The 21,899-nt window shown below is 46.9% G+C and overlaps 1 protein-coding gene across 4 annotated transcripts in view; it reads left to right on the plus strand.

The window, feature by feature from the left end:
- The window catches only part of TCF7L1 (transcription factor 7 like 1), a 160,280-nt gene that overhangs the window by 133,850 nt on the left and 4,531 nt on the right, over window positions 1-21,899 (plus strand). For 2 of the 4 annotated variants that reach the window (XM_045446675.1, XM_045446678.1), the window contains 5 exons: window positions 4,761-4,844; window positions 19,191-19,323; window positions 20,421-20,526; window positions 20,830-20,913; window positions 21,661-21,804. In XM_045446675.1, the coding sequence (XP_045302631.1) occupies window positions 4,761-4,844; window positions 19,191-19,323; window positions 20,421-20,526; window positions 20,830-20,913; window positions 21,661-21,804 (551 nt within the window). The remainder of the gene's footprint in view (window positions 1-4,760; window positions 4,845-19,190; window positions 19,324-20,420; window positions 20,527-20,829; window positions 20,914-21,660; window positions 21,805-21,899) is intronic. The other 2 variants (XM_045446676.1, XM_045446679.1) reach the window with 1 other exon arrangement.

Genomic DNA, 21,899 nt, shown 5'->3' on the forward strand with positions numbered 1-21,899 from the left:
GAAAGGGACCCAGAGCATAAAGAAAAAGAGGTACAGCCCCCTTTATAAAGAGTAAAGCCAAAATAACACTGATAGCAGCCCTTGAGAAAAATACCACAAAAAAAACCTTTTTGTTCACTCTCCCTTAGGAATGTTGAAGTCAAAATCTTAAGAGACTCATAGTTTGCATTCCACAATACAGTACAAGAACGAACAAGCCACCATGACCAAATAGGGTTTACCTGGGGCATGCAAGGATGATTTCGTGTAAGAAAATCTATCACTATGTATACATCTCACAACTGAGTCAGTACAGTAAAGACAGGTTCTAAACCACAGCCTCAGTCTACCTAACTGTGAACCATAAGTTCCCCAGGTGTGTTCTATGGAACCCCAATCCCCAGAAAGAGTTTCCCAAATTCAGTAAGATCAGGAAACTGCATATCTGTCCTGTCTCAGAGAGTCACAACATACGGTAGCATATTAAGCAGCATGAGTAAATCGAGAGTGGTAGTACTCACCATTTGAGTCTAGTTTTCTCTTTCTGAGTATCAGAAGAGAATACTTACCTCCTAGTCAGCATCCCATGTGTGGTGGCCTTTGCTATCACTTGGCAGTCAGTTGCTCTGACAGCTTCCATGATCTACATTCCAAGGAGCATCCCCGGCAGGGAGGTAGCCCGCCGGCCCATCCTCACTGCGCTACAGCCTGTGCATGATAACACTGGTCAGGAGCCGGTTGTGGTCAGTTGGATGGAAAACCTAGACTAGGCTTGGAGAAACCTAGCATTTTTAATTTGCCCACATGCCATTACCATACAAAGAATTTAGCCACATCTCTCTTACTCCCCAGATAACTGATTAGCCCCAGGGTGATAGTGGGCTGGCTTCAGATGAGAATTGCATCCAAAGAGAGTTTTATTGCCCCTAAACATTGGGGTACGCCTGACCCAGGAATTCAGAACTGCCCGGCTACCTCCACAGATCTGGTGCTGAGGTGGGAGAGGTTTACAGAGGTGCTGCCGCAGGTCCCTGCTGCCCTGATCTGTGGTTCTGGGAAGCTCAGCTGTCCCTTCCGAATGCTCCTTTCTTCAGAATTGCGATCCAGGGGAGTTTAGTTTGATGGCAAAGCTGCAGTGGGCCCCTGCGTCTTTTTATAGGTCTTTCCCCACCACCCCGCATCACGTGTTTCAAAATCTTAAAAAGGCAGAAAAGTAGAAAGGGGGAAGGGACAATCCTCTATTTCTTTATTGAATGAATCCTTCCTTGTACACATGCACACCCACACCACCCCCCCCACCCCCACCCCCCAGATTTCCTGGAGCAGGAAAGGTCCTGGGCCAGATGTCCACCATTGCCAAAACCACTCTCCCCACCTGTCTGACAGATCTCTATGGGGCCAGGCTTCGGTCATGGACAAGGCTAAAGATTTTTACACACTTCTAAGCTTCCAGGTCTCCGTTAAAGTCATTGAGTGAGAGGGAACCCTACAGAGATATGAGGACAGTGTGGTCTCTTCCTCCCCCTGGAAGTCCAGGCAGTGGGTAGGTAAGACACCAAGCATGTGATGGACAACCAAACACAGTAGCTATTACTAAAAGCACTTGCTCTGAGTGTGTGTGTGTGTGTCCACATGTATATTTGTACCTTGATAGCCCCAGCATGAAGGCAGACCCTCATGGAGCTCATAGTAGAACAGTGGTTCCCATTGGGGGACGGTTTTCCCGCTCCCAGAGACATTTGGCAAAGTCTGGAGACCTTTTTCATTATCACAAATGGGCGGGAGAATGGGAGCTACTGGCTTTTGGTAGGCAGAGGCCAGGGATGCCGCTAAATATCCTGCAGTGCACAGGACAGCCCCCACAATATCCCAAAATGTCACTAGTGCCATGGTTGAGAAGCCCTGAACTAGACTCCTACAAGCCTGCTCTGCCTAACAACTCAAAAGGTCCACTAATAATGTTCTTTCCCAAACTAGGATTCAGATGGATTCCTATTTGATCTAAGAACATCCCTGGCCAACAAGAATGAGGAGTGTTCAGCGTGTGTCTTTATGACGTCAATTAGGGAACCAGATGCTGGTAGAGTTGGTGGGTTTCAGGAGCCCCTTCTACTATGTTTCATATTGGGGTGGATTTGGGATACTTCTTTTCGCACGTGATAGTTGTGATTGTAGTTCAACTTCAAGAAAAACAGATACATGCTCATGTTGTTGCTTCTAGAGAAACAGTGTGATGAACGGTGTAAGCTTGGGTCACCTCAAGCGTCCCTACAGGAGAACATTGGTGTGTATATATTCATTCAGCTCTGAGGTTGCCAGCCCTGGGCGAGACAGAAAGGGAGGGAGAAAAACCCATGGGAGCAAAGAAAAGGCTGGGGGTGGGGGGGGTGGGGTTCAAGAAGGTGATGTGATGACTGCTGTCGCAGTGAACAGCATGGAGTTGAAGCCAAGAGACTTCAACTTCAGTTCCCATCATAAAGTTGGGCTAGTCACTCACCCTGTTTACCTCCATTAGCTCATCTGAAAATTTGGGACAGTCACCCCTACTTGCAATAGCAGGGTTGTTGTGAAGAGGAAACTGGTTTATGTGTGTGGAAATGCTTTGGAAACTGCCAGTATGGCACGGATGTTATTCACTGAGGAAATGAGGGCTTTTTTTTTTTTAATGTTTATGTATTTATTTTTGAGAGCCTGCATGAGAGTGTGCGTGCACACGCGAGCAAACAGGGGAGGAGCGGAGAGACAGAATCCCAAGCAGGCTCCGAGCTGTCGGTGCGGAGCCCGCCTCGGGGCTCACAGTCACAATCTGAGATCATGACTTGAGCCAAAATCAAGATTCGGGAGCTTAACCTACTGAGCCACCCAGGCACCCCAGGAAATGAGTTTTAACTCATGATTCCAGTATTTGTCCAGTGTTTTTAATTTGCCAAAGGCATTGAAATCCCTGTTAGTTTATCTACAAAGCGTAGGCTCTGGGTAAGGAAGAAGACAGGTGGGGGTGGGACGGATCAGCAGAATGCAGGGACAGGGATGATACTCGGTGTGGCCTCATGGATGGAGGAGCAGGCAACAGAAGGCCCAGAGTGAAGACTGCCCTCATTTATAGCACCCCCACAACCCCCTTTTGTTCCCACCTCCCAAGCCTCCCACAGCCAGGCCTGATTGGTCCATCCCACCTGCTGTCTGTGCTACTCACTGGCCCTTTGTAGATGTGTCCTAGGGCCATTATCCTTGCCTGTGGACGTTGTTTTGAAAGCCCAGACCCTGCCCACTCAGTCCATATTTGTGGACTCTTTGATGGAAAGCAGAGGGACACGACCCATCCTAGTTTTCTGATCCTGTGCACATAGCTCAAGGCCAACTCACGATTTCTTTTTCCCTGAAATTGAGTGACCAGAGCAAGGGATAACTCAGAAACTTATTTCTGTCTATGAAACTCTTCCTGGAGCCATCATTTCCTATTGGAGGTGTAATTTCCAAAGTAACCTCAAGAATTTTGCAAAGAGTCTGCATAGCTGGTCTGCTGCCCAGAAACACCATGTCAGTGTTGACACTAAGACAACATGTGTGCTTTGCCCTTGGCAAAGACTAATGGTTTGCTTACGAAAATACTAGCTGCCATTTATCAAATGTCTCCCACGTGCGAAGCATTGTGTTCAATACTTGACATTGTCCCTAATCCTTATAACAACCTATATAAATCCTTCTAACAAACCTATACAAGAGTAGCCTTGCCTTACAGATGCAGAAGCCGAGACTCAGAGTTGTTAAGATGCTTGTCCAGAGTTGCACAGCCTACACTGGCAGAGTGAGACCCTGAACCCATGAGCGTTTGACTCTGGACCCCAGGCAGGCTCACCCAGTGCCCCTCATAGCCTCTCCGCTCATTCCTTTCCAGGCCCTTGCCAAAGACTGCCATGCCAGGGTTGAGGAGAGGCTTTTTAAAATTATTTTATTTTTTATCTTAGGGAGAAAGAGCGCGTGAGCAGGGGATAGGGGCAGAAGGAGGGAGAGAGAGAGAAAGTCTGTAGCAGGCTTCATGCTCAGCTCAGAGCCCAGTGCAAGCTCTCAATCCCTTGACCCTGAGATCATGACCTGAGCCGAAATCAAGTTAGTTGCTCAAATGACAGAGCTACCCAGGTGCCCCAAGAAGAAGCTTTTTGTTTAAAGAAAGTATGTGCGTGTGTATGTTGAGGGTTTACTGTTTGGTTTGGATTTTCTGCAATAATACAGGGTAAGGTACTGGATAATCTTTTCAAGGCTGAGAAACACTATAGCTAGAAATTAAATCAGCATCGTTGAGTACGGACAGATATTACCCATGACCCTGCGAGTGTTGGGCAGATGGTTTTTATTCATTCCTTCACCAAATACTTCTGGGGGCTATTTCTTAGGGAGTATTGTGTGTGATGCTGTAAGTCATGGGAATGAATGGGGCAGGATCACCATGTGGGAGCCCTTGGTCCCTAGATGTGCCCTGCTTGTCCCATGACTAGAGCAGGGAGAGCTTGACCCTCAGCGATATAGGTTCTTTGGACACTTTGGCTGGTTGTCCTGTTGTGTGTCCCCCACAACATGACAGAGGGGGCAGGTGATGGTAGTGGTGATTCTGAGTGTGTGCTCTCCCCTGAGATAATCATCTGGACACTGAGCAGGAAGGAGCATGTGCGGTCACGGAGAACCAGCAGCAGCCTACCTGCACAGCTCCTCCTCTGCTCACTTGGGGGTACTCGCGAGGCCTCATCTCACCAGATGCCTTGTGTTTTCTATCCCCTGTGCAGTACCTACAGATGAAATGGCCCCTCCTCGATGTCCCATCCAGTGCCACAGTCAAGGACACCAGGTCACCATCCCCGGCACACTTGGTAAGTCTGTTTCCCCTTCAAGTGCCAAAGGGATCTTCTCGCTCCCCTCACCCCATGTCATTGCATCCCATCCACCATCCCGAAGCTGATGGGGTCTGGCAGTGTCGTCCCAAGTGTGTGTCTCAGGAGAAGAGCTGAGCAGTTGGGGTGTGGCCGTGTTACCTGTATGCTTTTCCACCCCTTCCACCTCAGCACACACGCACATACCAGCTGTGATGTCGTATGATTAGAAATGCCGGCACCGACCCTGGCTGGTTCCCTGATCCTTGCCGCTTCCCTAAGAATCCCTCTGCCCCCTCCACCTGGGCAGCGGTGTTCCTTCTCTCTGTTGGAGCTCGTTCTACATTGCTGCCACTTCTCATTGCTGCTGGCAGCAACAGTTGAAGAGGCCCTGTGCAAACGAAAACCCCAGTGGGGCAGCTGAGACCTTTGTGCCAAGCCCTGTGACAACTCAGGTCCCAAAGGAAGATCTGGATTGTCCTGGGAGGCGGGAGCAATCAGGTCTCGAGTCCAAGCAGGTCTCACCTCCTCAGGGCTTGCGGTGGACTGAAATCGACAAGAGATGGTCCTGGGACATTGCATTCCAGGACTTTTCTTAGGAGCTTGGGGCCTCCCTAGCCTTAAGACCCACACACCCCTCAAGCTAACTGGTGATATGCATTGTACAGTGAGCCTCCGAGTCCTAGAGGGTGCAGCTAGAAGGAACCCCACTGGCATGACCTATGCATTTTATAGACAAGGAGACCTGGGAAACATAGTGTTTTTAGAAACATTATTACGGAAAATTTCACCTGTTCCCTTTCACCCACACACCTCGTCCTACTACACTGGGTTGCTTTAAAGTAAATCCCAGACATATTATTTCATCTCATTCAGGACATCTTAAGATACCCTGACAGTCCTTTTTCATTTAAAAGCTGAGAGTCTAGATATACAGAGAAGATAATTCGGGCTCAGCGAGCCTGTATGATTTCCAGTACATGTGAGAGCAGTTTACAGTGACAGAGCCCTTGGAAGTTTATAAAGCAGTGTCCTGTGTAGTTGTCAGATGACTGTCGCTGCCATCCACTGGGGAGACAAGTGGGGAGAGCTGGTTTCCACCATCTCTAGGAGAGACCAGTGACTGTGTAGGGAACGGTGAGCAGCCAGCCATCTGGTTCAGGCCGCCCCTGAGAGGCTCTGTGGCCGCCCTAGGAACAGGCCGGGGTCGTGTCTCTGGTCCCCCAGAGTCCTGTGTGGGATGGCGTAGCGCAAGGTCCCGATGCCCTCTAGTGGTCGGTCCCGGTGGAGGACACGGCTTCCCACATCTACCCTGCCACAGACCTGGCTTGTCCCCTCTAGGCACAGCTGTCTCTCTTTAACTGTTTCAAATCTTTGCTCACCCCCCCCCCCCCCACCTATCCTGTGGCATCCCCCAGCCCACTGCAGTGGACCCTGAGATGGCAGGGCCCTCTCTCCTCTCTTCCCTCCACATATTCTCTCTGCATATTGTCTAAAATCTCCCCTACTTTTTTAGTAAGTTTTTATTTGTTTGTTTGTTTTGAGAGAGAGAGAGAAAGAGAGAGAGAGCAGGGGAGGGGCAGAGAGAGAGGGAGAGAGAAGATCCCAAGCAAGCTCCATGTTGTCAGCACAGAGCCCAACGTGAGGTTCGAACACCCGAACCGTGAGGTCATGACTTGAGCTGAAATCAAGAGTTGGATGCCCAGCAGACTGAGCCACCCAGGCGCCCCTCCATCTACTTTAGAGGAAGAGAGTTCCCTTTAAAACTAGCATGGGGACTCATTGAGCTTCCCATCCTTCCTGCTGCGCAGAGCAATCTGTCTCTGGAAAATAAAATGAAAAGCCTGTGTCCAGACCTCCTCCTGCTGCGAGCTTTATCTGATTTCCCATGTGGTGTCCACCACTGGCTTCTCCCACAAGAGCAGGACTTCCACCTCTGCCTCTGCATCATTCGTTCTGCCAACCCACCGCGGCCGGGCTCGGCCCGGCTCGGCAACTGCGTCGCATGCCTCAGTCCAAGCGTTTCCCCTGCTTTTCCTCAACGCAGGTGGCATCGGACAGTGTTTGCAGTGCTCTGCTTCCTGGACTCGGGCTTTCGTGACTCCAGGGGCCTGTATGCACACACGCTAACAGTTCCGGGCCCTCTCGACACCTGCATTCTCTTTCTGGACTATTTTCCTCAAATAAGTCAAGGTCCCCATTCTCACTTATTACCTCCATGTGAGTGACCTAAAGATACATGAAATTGCTAACCTCTCAGCAAGGTTCTATGCCCATGGCTCCACCAGCCAGGCAGACGCCCATCCCCTGCAGGTAGTACTCTGCAGAAACTAATCCAGCTTGGCGGTAGAACAGGGGCCCCTAATTTGTCAGCGTGGAGAAGCATGAACAATGGCTACGTTACACCGTAGGTGACAAAATGGCTAATTTTCTAGTAAGTTGTGTATTATCGCGCTGTATATTCTGCTATAGTAAAGCAGGGGCACCTGGGTGGCTCTGTGGGTTGAGTGTCCGACTCTTGAATTCAGCTCAGGTCACGATCTCCGGGTCATGGGCTTGAGCCCTGCATTGGGCTCTGCCCTCAGCATGGAGCCTGCTTAAGATTCTCTCTCTCTCTCTCTCTCTCTCTCTCTCTCTCTCTCTCTCTCTCTCCCCCCCCTCTCTCTCTCTCTCTCTCTTTGTCCCTCCAGCACAACCTCCGCTCAAGTTAAAAAAAAAAAAAAGCAGAGGGGAGCCTGACTGGCTCAGTCGGTTGAGTGTCCAACTCTTAAATTCAGCTCATGATCCCAGAGTCATGGGCTCAGCACTGAGCATGGAACCTGCTTAAGATACTCTCTCTCTCTCTGTCTCTCTCTCTGTCTCTCTCTCTCTCTGTCTCTCTGCCCCTCCCACCCCCATCTCAAGTTTAAAAAAAAAGAAAAGCAGAAGGGAGCCTGACTGGCTCAGTCAGTGGAGCATCTTAATCTCAGCGTTGTAAGTTGAAGCCCCATATTAAGTGTAGAGATGACTTAAGAATAAAAAAAAAAAATTGGGGCGCCTGGGTGGTTCAGTTGGTTAAGCGGCCGACTTCAGCTCAGGTCATGATCTCGCGGTCCGTGAGTTCGAGCCCTGCGTCGGGCTCTGTGCTGACAGCTCAGAGCCTGGAGCCTGTTTCAGATTCTGTGTCTCCCTCTCTCTGACCCTCCCCTGTTCATGCTCTGTCTCTGTCTCAAAAATAAATAAATGTTAAAAAAAATTTTTTGGGGGGCGCCTGGGTGGCGCAGTCGGTTAAGCGTCCGACTTCAGCCAGGTCACGATCTCGCGGTCCGTGAGTTCGAGCCCCGCGTCGGGCTCTGGGCTGATGGCTCAGAGCCTGGAGCCTGTTTCCGATTCTGTGTCTCCCTCTCTCTCTGCCCCTCCCCCGTTCATGCTCTGTCTCTCTCTGTCCCAAAAATAAATAAAAACTTTGAAAAAAAAAATTAAAAAAAAAAAAAATTTTTTGGGGGGGCGCCTGGGTGGCGCAGTCGGTTAAGCGTCCGACTTCAGCCAGGTCACGATCTCGCGGTCCGGGAGTTCGAGCCCCGTGTCAGGCTCTGGGCTGATGGCTCAGAGCCTGGAGCCTGTTTATGATTCTGTGTCTCCCTCTCTCTCTGCCTCTCCCCCGTTCATGCTCTGTCTCTCTCTGTCCCAAAAATAAATAAACGTTGAAAAAAAAATTTTTTTTTTTTAAAAATTTTTTTTTAAATAAAAAAATAAAAAAATAAATTTTAAAAAGGCATAAACGGGCCTCAAAAGCTCAAGGAAGGAAAATTTATGGGCAAAACCTTAACATTAACTTGAAATCCTACAGTTTGGGAGAAGACCCCCCCCCCCTTCTCAATTTTCGGGTTGGAGCGTCTCATTCCAACTTCTGAGATACATGTATGTGTGGGAGCAAAGCCTGACACACCTGGGGGGGACCATCTATGTGCCAGAGAATGTATAACACCGTGGGTGTGAATCCCGGCTCCTCTTCCTATCGGTACAGCTTTAGCCACATTTCCTCATCTCTCATTGCTTTGGTTTCCTCGTCTATAAAATGGGAATAGAAGAGGGCTCGATCTCAAGGGTCGTGTGCAAATGAACCAGTGCGTTGTAATGATTTTAGAATTGCGCCTGACACGAAGTAAGCCCTCAGTAACTGTCAGCTCACTGCGGGTGCCACCCCCACTTACCGTTGCTGTTATTAAGACAAGGAAAGAGCAATTAAAATACTGTTTAATTAGCAGATGAAAAGGTGATGAGGGCCTGCGGTAGGTGCCAGTTCAAGTGGACAGATCACGAGGGTAAGAGAGATAATGAGCTTATAGAATCTCACAATTACTCTCCCAAGGATATGATTTAATTGGTCTGAGGCAGTGTTGGTATCTTAGTTTTTTAAGTTCACCCAGGAGGTTCTAAGGGGCAGCCAGAATGGAGAATCATTGCCCTAATCACAAATCAGAGGCCAAAGGGAAGGAGCTAGAGACGACCCCAGTTTGCTAGGTGCCGGCTTCTCTAGGCTGGAGGTGTAAGCAGAACTTGGAGGTTCCCGGAAGTAGTTGTGGAGGTTTGGACACTGGTGTTTTTATTAGAAAGTTGAAGACACTTGATTATGAAGTTGCATTTAGAATCACGAGCAGAATATTTTAAGATGAGGTTGGCCCCGGGAGAAGGGCAAGTGAAGGAAACTGCCTGCGTACTTGGCAGAGATTTAGTGAGTCGTGTCAAAGCTGCCTGTCAAGGAAATGTGTATAAACAAGCCATAACTGAGCCAGGGTGGGGATGGAGTTAAGTGTTATTACTGCTTGGGTTTTATGCCTTAAAAACAAGCTCTAAAAACCAAATAGCTGTGATATTTTCTATGTGACGATTTGTAATATCTGATCACTGTAATCTCCTTGCGCGTAGACTGTTACCCAGACCGTTACCGTGGCCCCATGTGCCTGGCCCCCGTCTTTTCCCTCTTCTCTCCCTGGAGCACTGTGCCCAGCCACACAAAACAAATATATGCACTTCCAGAACATAACCAACTCGAACATAGGAATGCCACCTGCTTTGGTCACATTCATTCACCCAGCGCTTATTGTTAACACCTAACACAGAGTAGGTACTTGTAGAACATTTGTGAATGAATGGAAGAATAAATGATGGGGGAAAGGTTGATACCCCTTCTAAAGCCCTCTCTCCTTCTTGCTCCATTCCCTCTTCTCCTACAGGACTTTTTTTTTTTTTTAACTGAATCTGTTTTTGAACCCATAAACGTAATGCCCGTGTTGTGTAAAACACTTGGGAAGATGCAAAGTGCACAGAAAGAGCCCCGTAATCCCACAAACCACACACGTTTTGTTATACAGCATTTCGTTCTCTTCTGTGTTTGTGTGTGTGTGTGTGTGCATGCACCTGTAACCTGCTTTCTAGAAGATGACCAAAATGTTTCCTTTAAATAGTAAGCTCCCCATTCTGCCGTTAAATATTGGGCCGCTCTCAGAAGCAACTGTCGGATTGTCAAGCCAGTGCCTGGAAGCCCTCCTCTGAAGAACAGCCGCCTCGCTGCTTCGCCTTCGAGCTGAGAAGACTGACTTTGCCTAACATGCCAGTTCTCAATTTAAAACATTTATCGAGGGGGCGCCTGGCTGGGTCAGTCCATTAAGCATCCGACTCTTGATTTCTATTCAGGTCATGATCTGACAGTTAATGAGATCAAGCCTCACATCGGGTTCTGCACTGACACTGTGGAGCCTGCTTGGGATTCTTTCTCTTCCTCTCTCTCTCTCTCTCTCTCTCTCTCTCTCTCTGCCCCTCCCCCACTTGCACGCTTGCACCCGTGTGCTCTCTCTCTCAAAAATGAATAAACAAAAAATTATTGAGGTTTCCCTTTAAAAAAATTTTTTTAATGTTTTTGTTTATTTTTGAGACAGAGAGTGACAGAGCATGAGCAGGGAGGAACAGAGAGAGGGGGAGACACAGAATCTGAAGCAGGCTCCAGGCTCCGAGCTGTCAGCACAGAGCCCGATGCGGGGCTCGAACTCACAGAGTGTGAGATCGTGACCTGAGCCGAAGTCGGTCGCTCAACCAACTGAACCACCCAGGTGCCCCTAGGTTTCCCTTTTTAAATTGTGCATAGTTTCTCCATATTCTTACTGGTATACCTGCTGTGGACCCAAAACACTTCAAAACTCACCATATAGCTTGTTGCTGCTTTGGTTTGCCTCCAATACTGATTTCAATTCTTATTGTGCAGTATTAATTCTTTATTTGGGTATAATTTTAAACTTTCAGAAATATTACAAGAATAATACAAGGACTCCCATATTTTTTTTTTTTTTTAATTTTGAGAGCGAGCAAGCAGGGCAGGGGCAGAGAGAGAGGGAGAGAGAGAATCCCAAGCAGGCTCTGAGCTATCAGTGCAGAGCCCACTGTGGGGCCCAAACTCACAAACCACAAGATCATGACCTGAGCCGAAATCAGGAGTTGGACACTTAACCTACTGAACCACCCAGGCACCATAGGAACTCCCATATACATTTATCCAGATTCAGAAATTTTTGTCCCATGTGTTTGTCCCTCTTTCTTTGTGTGTGTGTGTGTGTGTGTGTGTGTGTGTGTACATGCATATATACACATGTACATATATGTACAGATTTTTTTAACAATTTGAGAGTAAGTTGGAGACACTACGCCCCTTTATCCCTGGATACTTGAGATGTATCTCCCAAGAACAAAGATATTGTCTTACAATGACTAGAGTACAGTTATCAAAATCAAGAAGTGAACATTTCACATTACTCTCTAACCCATGGTATATATTCAAACTTTGGCAAATGTCCCAATGGTGTCCATTATAACCATGTGCTTTTCCCTGGCCAGAGTCCAATCCAGGATCACACGTGGCATTTACCTGCCATGTCCCTTGTCTCCTTTTATCTAGCAGGGTCCCTCAGCCTTTGTCTTTCCTGACCTTGATGTTTTTTGAGAAGTACTGAGCAGCTATTGTGTAGAATGTCCTCCCTCTAGGGTTTGTCTGTTTTCTCCTGGTTAGGCTCCAGTCGTGTGTCTTCAGCAAGAACACTACTGCACTGATGTTGTGTCCTCCTCAGTGCCTCACATTGGGGGGGGTCAGGCTCCCGGTGTCCATCTGTCCCCATAGTGGAGATGTCAGCTTTAATCATTCGGTTAAGTTGGTGTCTGCCGTGTGTTTCCACTGTGAAGTGGCTCTTTCTCCGTTTGTAACTAATAAGTACTCTCTGTAGGGAGACGCTTTGCAGCCGTGTGCGGGTCCTGTTTTTCATCAGGCTTTCACCCTCTGGTTTGGGCAGTCATTGGGGATTACCTGCCTCCATCCCTTTACTAGTTTCTGCTATGGAGAAGTTAGCTTTGGGAGATTCTTACTCTGTCTCCCAGCTCATGAATCTTACTGTAGAGCAGCAGAGGAGTCATTGTGACAAGTCCAGTCTGTGCACCGAAAACACTCTGGAAAAGATGACAAGGTGTAGAGGACAGAAGCTACGAAAACAGTCAACAGATGTGTTCCTGCAAAAGAGACTGAGCCAGGGGCGCCTGGGTGGCGCAGTCGGTTAAGCGTCCGACTTCAGCCAGGTCACGATCTCGCGGTCCGCGAGTTCGAGCCCCGCGTCGGGCTCTGGGCTGATGGCTCAGAGCCTGGAGCCTGTTTCCGATTCTGTGTCTCCCTCTCTCTCTGCCCCTCCCCCGTTCATGCTCTCTCTCTCTCTGTCCCCCAAAAAATAAATAAACGTTGAAAAAAAAAAATTTAAAAAAAAAAAAAAAAAGAGACTGAGCCAATGAAAACGACAAAAGGCAGTGAGAGAGGTGAAGCCAGGCTTTAGAAACAAACACTTGAATTTATAGATCAGAAGAGTTCACCTGAATTCTCCAAAGTAAATGAAAATGGACATTCACCTGTGTACATCCTGACAATGATTTGAAATGTGAGGGTTTAATCTTTTTTTCCTACAAGCATACATGCAGGGGAGGAAAAAAGGACAGTATCAAAGAAACAAAAATAAAGGGTTTCTTTTGTCGTTTTCTTTTTTTTTTCTTTTTAAAGTTTTTGTTTGTTTGTTTTGTGTTTTTTGTTTGTTTTGGGCTTGGTTTGGTTTTTGGGTTTTGTTTTTGTTTTTGTTTTGTTTTGAGAGAGGTGGGAGTGGGGAGAGAGAATCCCAAGCAGGCTCCGCACTGTAAGTGCAGAGCCCAATGTGGGGCTCGAACTCACAAATCATGATATCATGACCTGAGCCGAAATCAAGAGTTGAATTCTGAACCGACTGAGCCACCCAGGCGCCCCTCTTTTGCCATTTTCAATGCCAGCAAACACAAGGGCAGAGAAAGAGAGTTTTGATAAGGAAAAAGATTTATCTCAAGAATTTTATGCACAGTCCACTTTGCGAGGACCTCAAAAATGTGACACTGCTTAGAAGGACCTGAAACGCATTCCAGTTCTCTAAACATGGTCTCACCCGTTGCCCCACAGAGACTCTTGGTTTATCTTTACGTCTTCTGTCCTGCAGCACAACTGCTTGCCGCGGGTGAGGAGCCCAGAAAGCATTTGTTAATACAGTCACATGGAGCCCCATGTCCTCATTTCTTCTCTCTGCTCCAGTCCACTGGCCTCCCTGTGGTTCTTCAAACATGCTGAGCACACTGCCCACCTCAAAGCCACTGCACTGGTGTTCCTTCTGCCAAAATGCTCTTCCCCTGTCTATCCACACATCTAGCACCCCACTTCCTTCAGGTATTTATTCAAAAGTCGTTTTCTGCTTGAGGCTTTCCCTGTTCAACCTGCGTCACAACCCACACTCCCTTCGCCCTTGACTTAGTTTTTCTCCTTAGCATTTCTCACTATTATTGCACGGTTTATGTTACTTATATTCCATCTCTCCAATTAGAATATAAGTACCATGAGAATAGATATTTCTGCCTAAATAGATGAGTCTCTAGTGCATTCACAAGACCTAGAGCAAGCAACTGCTGGCATATAGTAGGTACAATATAAATACTTGTTGCTGTTTTCTCTCTCTCTCTCTCTCTCTCTCTCTCTTTTTTTTTTTTTTTTTTTTTGGTAGCGAAACAAGAAAGGAATTTATCCTACTGCTTTTATTGTTGTGATCAGTGTTTTCTGCAGAGCCAGGCAGTGAAGCAATCCATCTATGTCATCAGAGACTCCGATTCTTCCGTCTCTGCTCTATCAGCCTCCAGCCCTTTGGCTGCCCAACTCAGTGCCTACGGTACAGACAGTCTCCACAAACATTTAGCCAATACATAAAAGTGTGGATTTCCATTTCTCTCAGTAGAGGAAAAATCCATATAGGAGACGCATAACTTCAGACTTCCTTCCCTTAATAGGATACAATGACAGAATGGCAAAACGCTTACATTTTGCCTTTCAAGTAGTATTTGTTAGAGGTGTGTGTATGTGTGTGTGTGTGCGCACGCAGAGAGAGAATTGAGGTTTTTTTTTCCCCCCACCAACTTTGATTAGGTTCCTATGTGGCCCCGGTTCTATTATATATATATATCTTTCAATCTTATTTTCTGCACTACCAACTGGCCAACTCCCTTTGGGATATTTTACTAATTTTAAGAAAGACATGGGGCTAATTTAGAGACAGGTGGCCAGAAAACAGTGAGGAGTCCAGAGACTGTGGCATATGAGGGAAACAGAAGACCTCAGAGAACAAGGTGTTTGTCTTCCAAGGCTTGATGAGTTCTCGTCAGAGAGAGGGAATACTGATTTTATTAAGTGATATGCCCATCTATAGGGCTAGGAAAGAAACACGTAAGGAATTTAAGGAAAGAGTTCCTAGGGCCTAAAATAGGGTACATGCAAAGAAAGTTGTTCTCTCTCCAAGCTTGAGCAGTGAATCCAGTTGGTTGTCTCCAAAAAGTTGTGCACACACAGGATGTTCCATTGGGGTACAGGTCAGAGGTAAAAACACTGTCACTAAAATCATTAGGAAGAAGTTCATCATTACTGTATGGAATGTGAGGGGGGATCAATAGCATGAACTTCACCTACTTGTTGGTTCTCAGCAAATGACAGTTCACCTGAGCCCAGCTACATCGATTTTCAATTTGCCGAGTTTTGTTTTGTTTTTTAAGTTTATTTATGTATTTTGAGAGAGAGAGAGCACGAGTTGGGTAGGGGCAGAGAGAGAGGAAGAGAGGATTCCAAGCAGGCTCTGTGCTGTCAGCAGAGCCCAACACGGGGCTCGACTCACAAACTGTGAGATCGTGACCTGAGCTGAGATCAAGAGTCAGATGCTTAATGAACTGAGCCACCCAGGCGCCCCACAAATTACCTAGTTTTAAGTAAAATAACCCATGAGGAAATGGACAAGTAGCTTTGAAAGATTCCTGCAATAAACTTAGATTGAAAATACTAACCAAAGGAACAAATAAGCAAACAAAACATGGTAAAACTGACACTTTTTATTAAGTTGTGTGGTCAAAAAAAAATTTAGAGACCCCTGGCCCAACTGATTGTCTGTCACTGTTAGAATTGGAGTTAACGTTGAACTTTGTAGCGGGGGCCAGCAAGTCCTTGGAAATCCTCTTTCTTTGGCAGTTGACTGTTCTCAGCAGATAGCCCTGCGTTGGGAGAAACCAGTCCTCTTCTGGCCTTCATGACCACTTCAGACCCTCTTCCTCCCTCCGGGCATTACAACGCTGTGAATAGGCTGATATTTTAGCAATTATTCCAGTTTCTTTCCCCTCACCCCCCTGAGCCCTGTGGTTAAGCATAGTCTCTTGAACACAGTTCCAGCCCCCACAGAGAAGGTTGTTTTCATCAGTAAGCAGACAAATGGATGTAGATAGAATAGAGTTTTTAAATACATAAACTCAGATACAGTTAGCAACCTATTGGAACTCTCAGTATCTTTCCTGGGCAGTCTGTTGGCCAGTCTGTGCTGCTTTATGGGTGGTACCACAAAGCCAAGACTCATCTTTGCCTGATCTAAGAAACCTTATCCTTTTGATCTCTGAAATCAGAATCAGGAAGAAAAGACAATAGTGAATGAACAATAGGAGCCAGGAGGCTTTGTGGACGTCTCCAATGACCAGTTGCAGGAGAGGGGCCTTGTAGAGGAATGGTCTCTCTGGTTGTGCTAGAGCTGTGTGGCGTTAGCTTTACTTTAAACTTGAAATTAAGTCTTTAATGGTGGGAGAGAAGGCATTGCTTCCTCAAGGACCTGGAGTTTAAGGAACTTTAGCTTGGACCAACTCTAGAAACAGATTAAAACATTCGAGAAGGACTTGAACTGGAAAAGGGTTGGGTCTACGTGACTGCAGAAGGATTCAGGTCCTTCTGAATGTCTGTGAGATGCTCTTCCTCTGGTAAATCTGGACTCAGCTACTGTGCTAAGTGAACCCCATGGCTTCGCCTGTGCGCATTATTTGTACTGAGGTTTTCCATTGGGAGGTGCAGAGTGGTTCCTGATATTCCTACACTTGGCCTGAGTTTGTGCTGTGGACATCCTGCCACTGAGGGCGGCTGAGAGGAGAAAAGAGTGGGAACTTTTACTGGAACAGTAGCCGCTAAGGAGAACCTTCCCTGGGGAGGCAATTCTCAATTATCAGGCCCAGAGGCCACATCTTCCAGACTGATCAAGGAAAAGTTCACCCTCCTTTCTCTTTCTGTGAACCCACCACCTCCCAGTCCATTTTCTGGACAATGATGCCACCTAATGGGAACCAGTAATAACTTTCAGAGCATTTAAGTGAGGATGCCTACCTTTTTAATATAACTCACATTTCTCTGCTTTGTACTTTCCTACCTATTCAGTGCTGTTTGCAAGCTTCTGGTGAGGTCAGGCTCACCAGTACATAGGCAGTCAGGATTTCACAGTACTGTTAAGTATTTTTAGATGGCCACAAATACATATATCAAAGAATCATACTGTACACTTCAAATAGATTTCAGTTTTATTTGTCAATTATACCTCAGAAAAGCTGAAAAAAACAATAATTAAAAAAAATTGGTGGGGCACCTGGGTGGCCAGGTCATGATCTCACAGTCTGTGAGTTCAAGCCCTGCGTCAGGCTCTGTCCTGACAGCTCAGAGCCTGGAGCCTGCTTCGGATTCTGTGTCTCCCTCTCTCTCTGCCTCTCCCCCACTCGTTCTCTCTCTCTCTCTCTCTCTCTCTCTCTCTCTCTCTCCCTCCCTCCCTCCCTCCCTCTATCTCTCTCTCTCTCTCTCAAAAATAAACATTCAAAAAATTTTTTAAAAATTGGTACAAATGATGTAAATTAATGTAAATAAAAAACCAGATGTACACAAAGTAGAAATGAATGGAGATATACCAAAATGATAATAGGGGCTGGATTAGGCTAGTGTGGTTGTGTTTTCTAAATGCTTTATAATACAATTTGTGGGGGTTTTTTTTTTGATTCATCATAAGTGTACTTTTTTATATAGACAGTAATTACAGTTGGAAAATACAGAAATAGAAACAAGAAAAGCAAAATCATCCATAACTCCACCACTCAGACATACCTACTGCTTACATTTTGGTGTGTTTCTTGTCTTTTTTTTTTTTTTTTTTTTTAACATAGCGTTTATGTATTTTTTTTTAGTTGTAATCATTCTGTGATTCTTTTATCATTTACTATTACTTTAGTAATCATTCTGTTGCTTTTATGATACCAAAAATCATCCTTTAGACAAAGCTGTTTCCAGGAAACCCTAATGCACCATTTAAATACATTAGGTTCCAAGAAATCTGACCTTAAAATAATTCTTATACTCTTATTTGTGCTATTTGTTCGTGTACATAGAGATACCTTCAAAAGCCAGTCAGGGAACAGGAAAAAAAGTAAGGAAATGATTTTAGAATTTATAGGTAAAAGTCAACTGAGCCCACTGGGATTGAGAGGTGATAGGAAGTGGTTCCAGACCCACAGCACCTGGTCATGTGCCAGCGCCACCTAGTGGTGTGGGTTATGAACAGTCTGAACTCTCTGCCTCGCATAGGCGGGTCTGGGAGCTGGACTCTCCTGGTTGGGGACCTTGCCCCAGTATTCTGCCTCTTCTCTCTGCTTAGCCTACTGAAAATAGAGCAAGACTACCTGTCAGCACACGGATATATAGACATACGGATCGAGATTTGCATTAGGAGCACCAAATGGGCACTGTGAGAAAGAAAAAAAGGGCTCCCAGAGTCTATGGAATGAAAAATTCAAATGGAAAGACAGCAGTTTGGAAACGTAGCCCTTGGGCTGCCTCCAGATCATCCTCCATATTGCAGATCTCTTTTCAGAGCAAATCTCTTCTCCACTTGTATGTAATTCATTTACCTTATTATGCAGGAAAATGTATGTCAGTCCTTTCTCTCTGGCAGATACATGTTTGGGCTCTTGGGGAGGCAGGTAGGACCAGAGAAAACACTCTGGTTTGTTAAAGCTCTAAACGGCTGACATGAATCCAGTTCTGCCGTTTAGTAGCTCTGTGTCCTTGGCTATGGCTAAGCCACTTAATCTTTCTGAGCTGTTTCTTCATCCCTCGAATGGGGTCATCACAGCTTCTTTGCTAGGTTATAAGGAATAGATGTATTGCCTAGCCCTGTGCTTGTAGTGAAGGGCTCAATAAATTGTAGCTCTTTTTTTTTTATAATAAAACCCTGATTGTTAACTCAGATTGGATTAAAACAATTTAATTCAGTTCACCAATTCTAGGACTTACAGGTTTTTCCCACTTTAAATCTCAGAAATCAGGATGTGTCAGTGGCATGCCAGTGGTTTTTTTCCTTCTTAACAGTTCTGTAAAATAATGGTACTTCTTGCATTTGCTGGTGTTTTCAAGGAAATGTGGTAATTAGGTTAGCTGTGTTTGAAGTGCTACAGGGAGACCTGTTTTAAGTGCTCTTGGATTGTGTCTGTAAAGCCTGAACATGACAGCTGGTTCCATGAGGTCTCATGGTGACAATTCCCCACTGGTCTGTTTCCCAGCCTCAGACTTGAGCTTGTGAGCTACTATTTCTATGAAATTTATTTGGAAAGGGTGTGTTGAACCTTTTAAACTTCACTGAGATTACACAGAGCGCAGATGATAACTCAATCACCTATATATAGCATTTTGTACTGCACAGCATACACGGAGTAAATATATGTTGTTTTAAAGAGTAGGTATGTGGGAGGGTGGGTGTAATCCCTCCTCTAATTCTGTTGGTTCTTTCCCTGCTGTGTAGACTGCTACTTTCTTTCCAGGGCTGTCTGAGAGCTGGATGGGCTATTGCATGGAAAATACCTGGCACATATTGGACACAGTAAATAACAGCGGATTGTATTCTCCGTCTCCTTGGTAACTATGCCTAGTCTTTTTCTCTCTTTCAGTCTAATAAAGTTCCTGTTGTTCAGCCCCCGCATCACATGCACCCGTTGACGCCCCTCATCACCTACAGCAACGACCACTTCTCCCCTGGCTCCCCTCCCACACATCTCTCCCCAGAGATTGATCCAAAGACAGGTGAGTCATCTGCCGTCCAGGCTGGCCCCCGTGCAGGGAGCTCCGGTGGGGTAGGCTTGTCTTCTCAGGGAACATAATGATCCTGGAATCGGCAGCCCTGGGTTCAGGTCATGTCTTCAACTCCCAAGAGCCCATAACCCTGCCCACTGACATTAGCCCTTTCAGTGTTTTCATCTACACCTCCTGTGTCCCTTCCACATCATCGAGGCATTGTGAGGATTAAAGGAAATTCTATGAGGCAATGTCAGGGCCTGGCTCCACAGTAAGGAGATGGCACTCTTCTGCCATAGATTCTTTACTTTAGATTCTTTACTTTATTTAGACTCTCTTAATACTTTGGGGTGCAATGAGCTGGAAGTGGGGGTGGGTGGGAATCTTTTTCACTGACCTTGAACTCTAGCCCGGCTGGAGGCGGTGCCTTCCTAAACCAAGACCTTTGCCTTACACTGAACATTTTCAAACAGAGTTACCAATCTAGCCAGACTTCTAAGTATAGCTTTAAAACGGTAAGGCCGAGCTGGATTTTTCTTTTCTTTTTTCTTTTCTTTTCTTCTCTTTTTTTTGAATTGCTCACCAGAACTGTCCATCTTAGGGAAACATAGCTTCATCAAATTCCCAGAGTTGCAGTGGCTCAAAGTATTTTTGGAACCCCTCTTTAAGGAAATCAAAGTTACTGTAAGTTACAAAATAATGAGGAGGACAAAAGTGGAATAGAAATCCAAAGTTTACTTCTCTATGAATGAGGCAGGTTTTCTAAAGGGGTAGTTAGCTGATGACTCCAGAGAATGACATGGGTCTCTCAGTCCAAGATTTCTGGCCCCTTTCTTGGATGACTCCTATGTAAGCAGCTGGAAATTACTCCTGCTGATAGGTGGGATCCATATAGCCAGAGAGAAGCTGTGTTTGTCCTGCCTTCCTTGAATATGTCCTTGACTCACCGGCCAGCAGAGCTGGAGAGATGACAGAAGGCAAGGACAATGAAAGGCCTTCCGTGCTCCAGCACACTTGGGGACATGGGGCAAGGGACTTCCCATTTGGTGTTATTTTAAGGTGCTTTGGTAGGGCCAGGGGACAGTCTGACACATGTCTCTTTGAAGCAGGAATCCCCCGGCCCCCTCACCCATCTGAGCTGTCTCCATATTACCCACTGTCTCCTGGAGCTGTCGGACAAATCCCTCATCCTCTCGGCTGGCTCGTCCCGCAGTAAGGAAACTAGCAGACTTTCTTACCCTCCTTCCTTCCTCATGCTGTGCTCGGCCTCCTGTACCTCCAGCGTGCTCTGGGATCTGTGTGCAGCACCCCCACCTCCCACAGTGGAGCTCTCTCATCAAAGCCCACGGCTCAGACCTCCCTGCTCTCCCTCGGGCAGCTAGCTCCCCACTCTTACTTCCTACTTCCTGCCCTCTGTCTTTCATCCTTTCTTCCAGCCCCCTCTCCTTCCCTGTCCTGAACAGTCCCATTGTAACCAGTATGCTGACCAGATTTCCGTGCTCCCGGCCCTTATAGGCAAGGACAGCCCATGTACTCCCTTCCTCCTGGTGGCTTCCGGCACCCCTACCCTGCCCTCGCCATGAACGCCTCAATGTCCAGGTGAGTCCCGGGACTGGGGGCTGTGAGCATGAAGTTCCCTTGCAGAGAACGGTCCTCTACTCGTGTCCTTGTCATTTGTGACCATGAAAAGCTTTCTCTTGGCCCTAAACTGGGAGGCACGGGCTCACCTTTTCTCCCCACCCCTCTTTGCTGAGGCGCCTCCTCGTACATACTGTATGGTCGGAATGGAGACCACAGACTCAGCTCATTCTTTGCCCATCTCTCTAAGGGAAGAATTTCAAAGCCCTAGTACTCAGCATCCCCACACGTCCCCCCACCTGCTGGGCTTTGTGGCACTGAAGCCAGAGACTGGAGATGATTAGTGTTTCCTGAAGTGATGTCAGGAGAGGGAACAGCAAAGGGGGCTCCTGTCCCAGGGGCCAGATCTACCTGACAATGGTACCTGTGGTCACAAAGGAAGTGGAACCCACGGCATATGGCGTGGTTCCCCATTGCGGACACTGGCCTCTGACCTGCCACACCTTCTTTTGGATTTTCATCCTACCTGCGTCCAGTACAAAATACAGGAGTCCTGTGCGTTTGTGTGGGAAGGGGAGGTTTGTTGGGTGTTTCCCAAACCTGGTTCTGTCGAGGTCAGTGAATGGGCTTCCATTCCTCAAAGTCTGCCATGGCAGAGGTATTTACCCAGCTCTGCCATAAAGGCAGGCAGCCACCGGGTCCTCTGCCAGGTGACAAGCATTCAGCCTGAACCCTCGTGTTGTCACTTGTTTCCCCCTTGATACACAGCCTGGTTTCCAGTCGGTTCTCTCCTCACATGGTGGCTCCGGCCCATCCTGGTCTGCCCACCTCAGGGATTCCCCACCCCGCCATCGTCTCCCCCATTGTCAAGCAGGAGCCAGCACCCCCCAGCCTGAGCCCCGCCGTGAGCGCGTGAGTATCAGGCAGCCTGGATGGGACGGTGGCCAGTCTCCGAGCGGCAGATGCCATTTATTTTTCTCCCTGGTGGCATTTAGCAGGCAGCCAGC

Source organism: Leopardus geoffroyi, chromosome A3 (assembly GCF_018350155.1).
Source record: "Leopardus geoffroyi isolate Oge1 chromosome A3, O.geoffroyi_Oge1_pat1.0, whole genome shotgun sequence".
Taxonomy (NCBI): Eukaryota; Metazoa; Chordata; class Mammalia; order Carnivora; family Felidae; genus Leopardus; species Leopardus geoffroyi.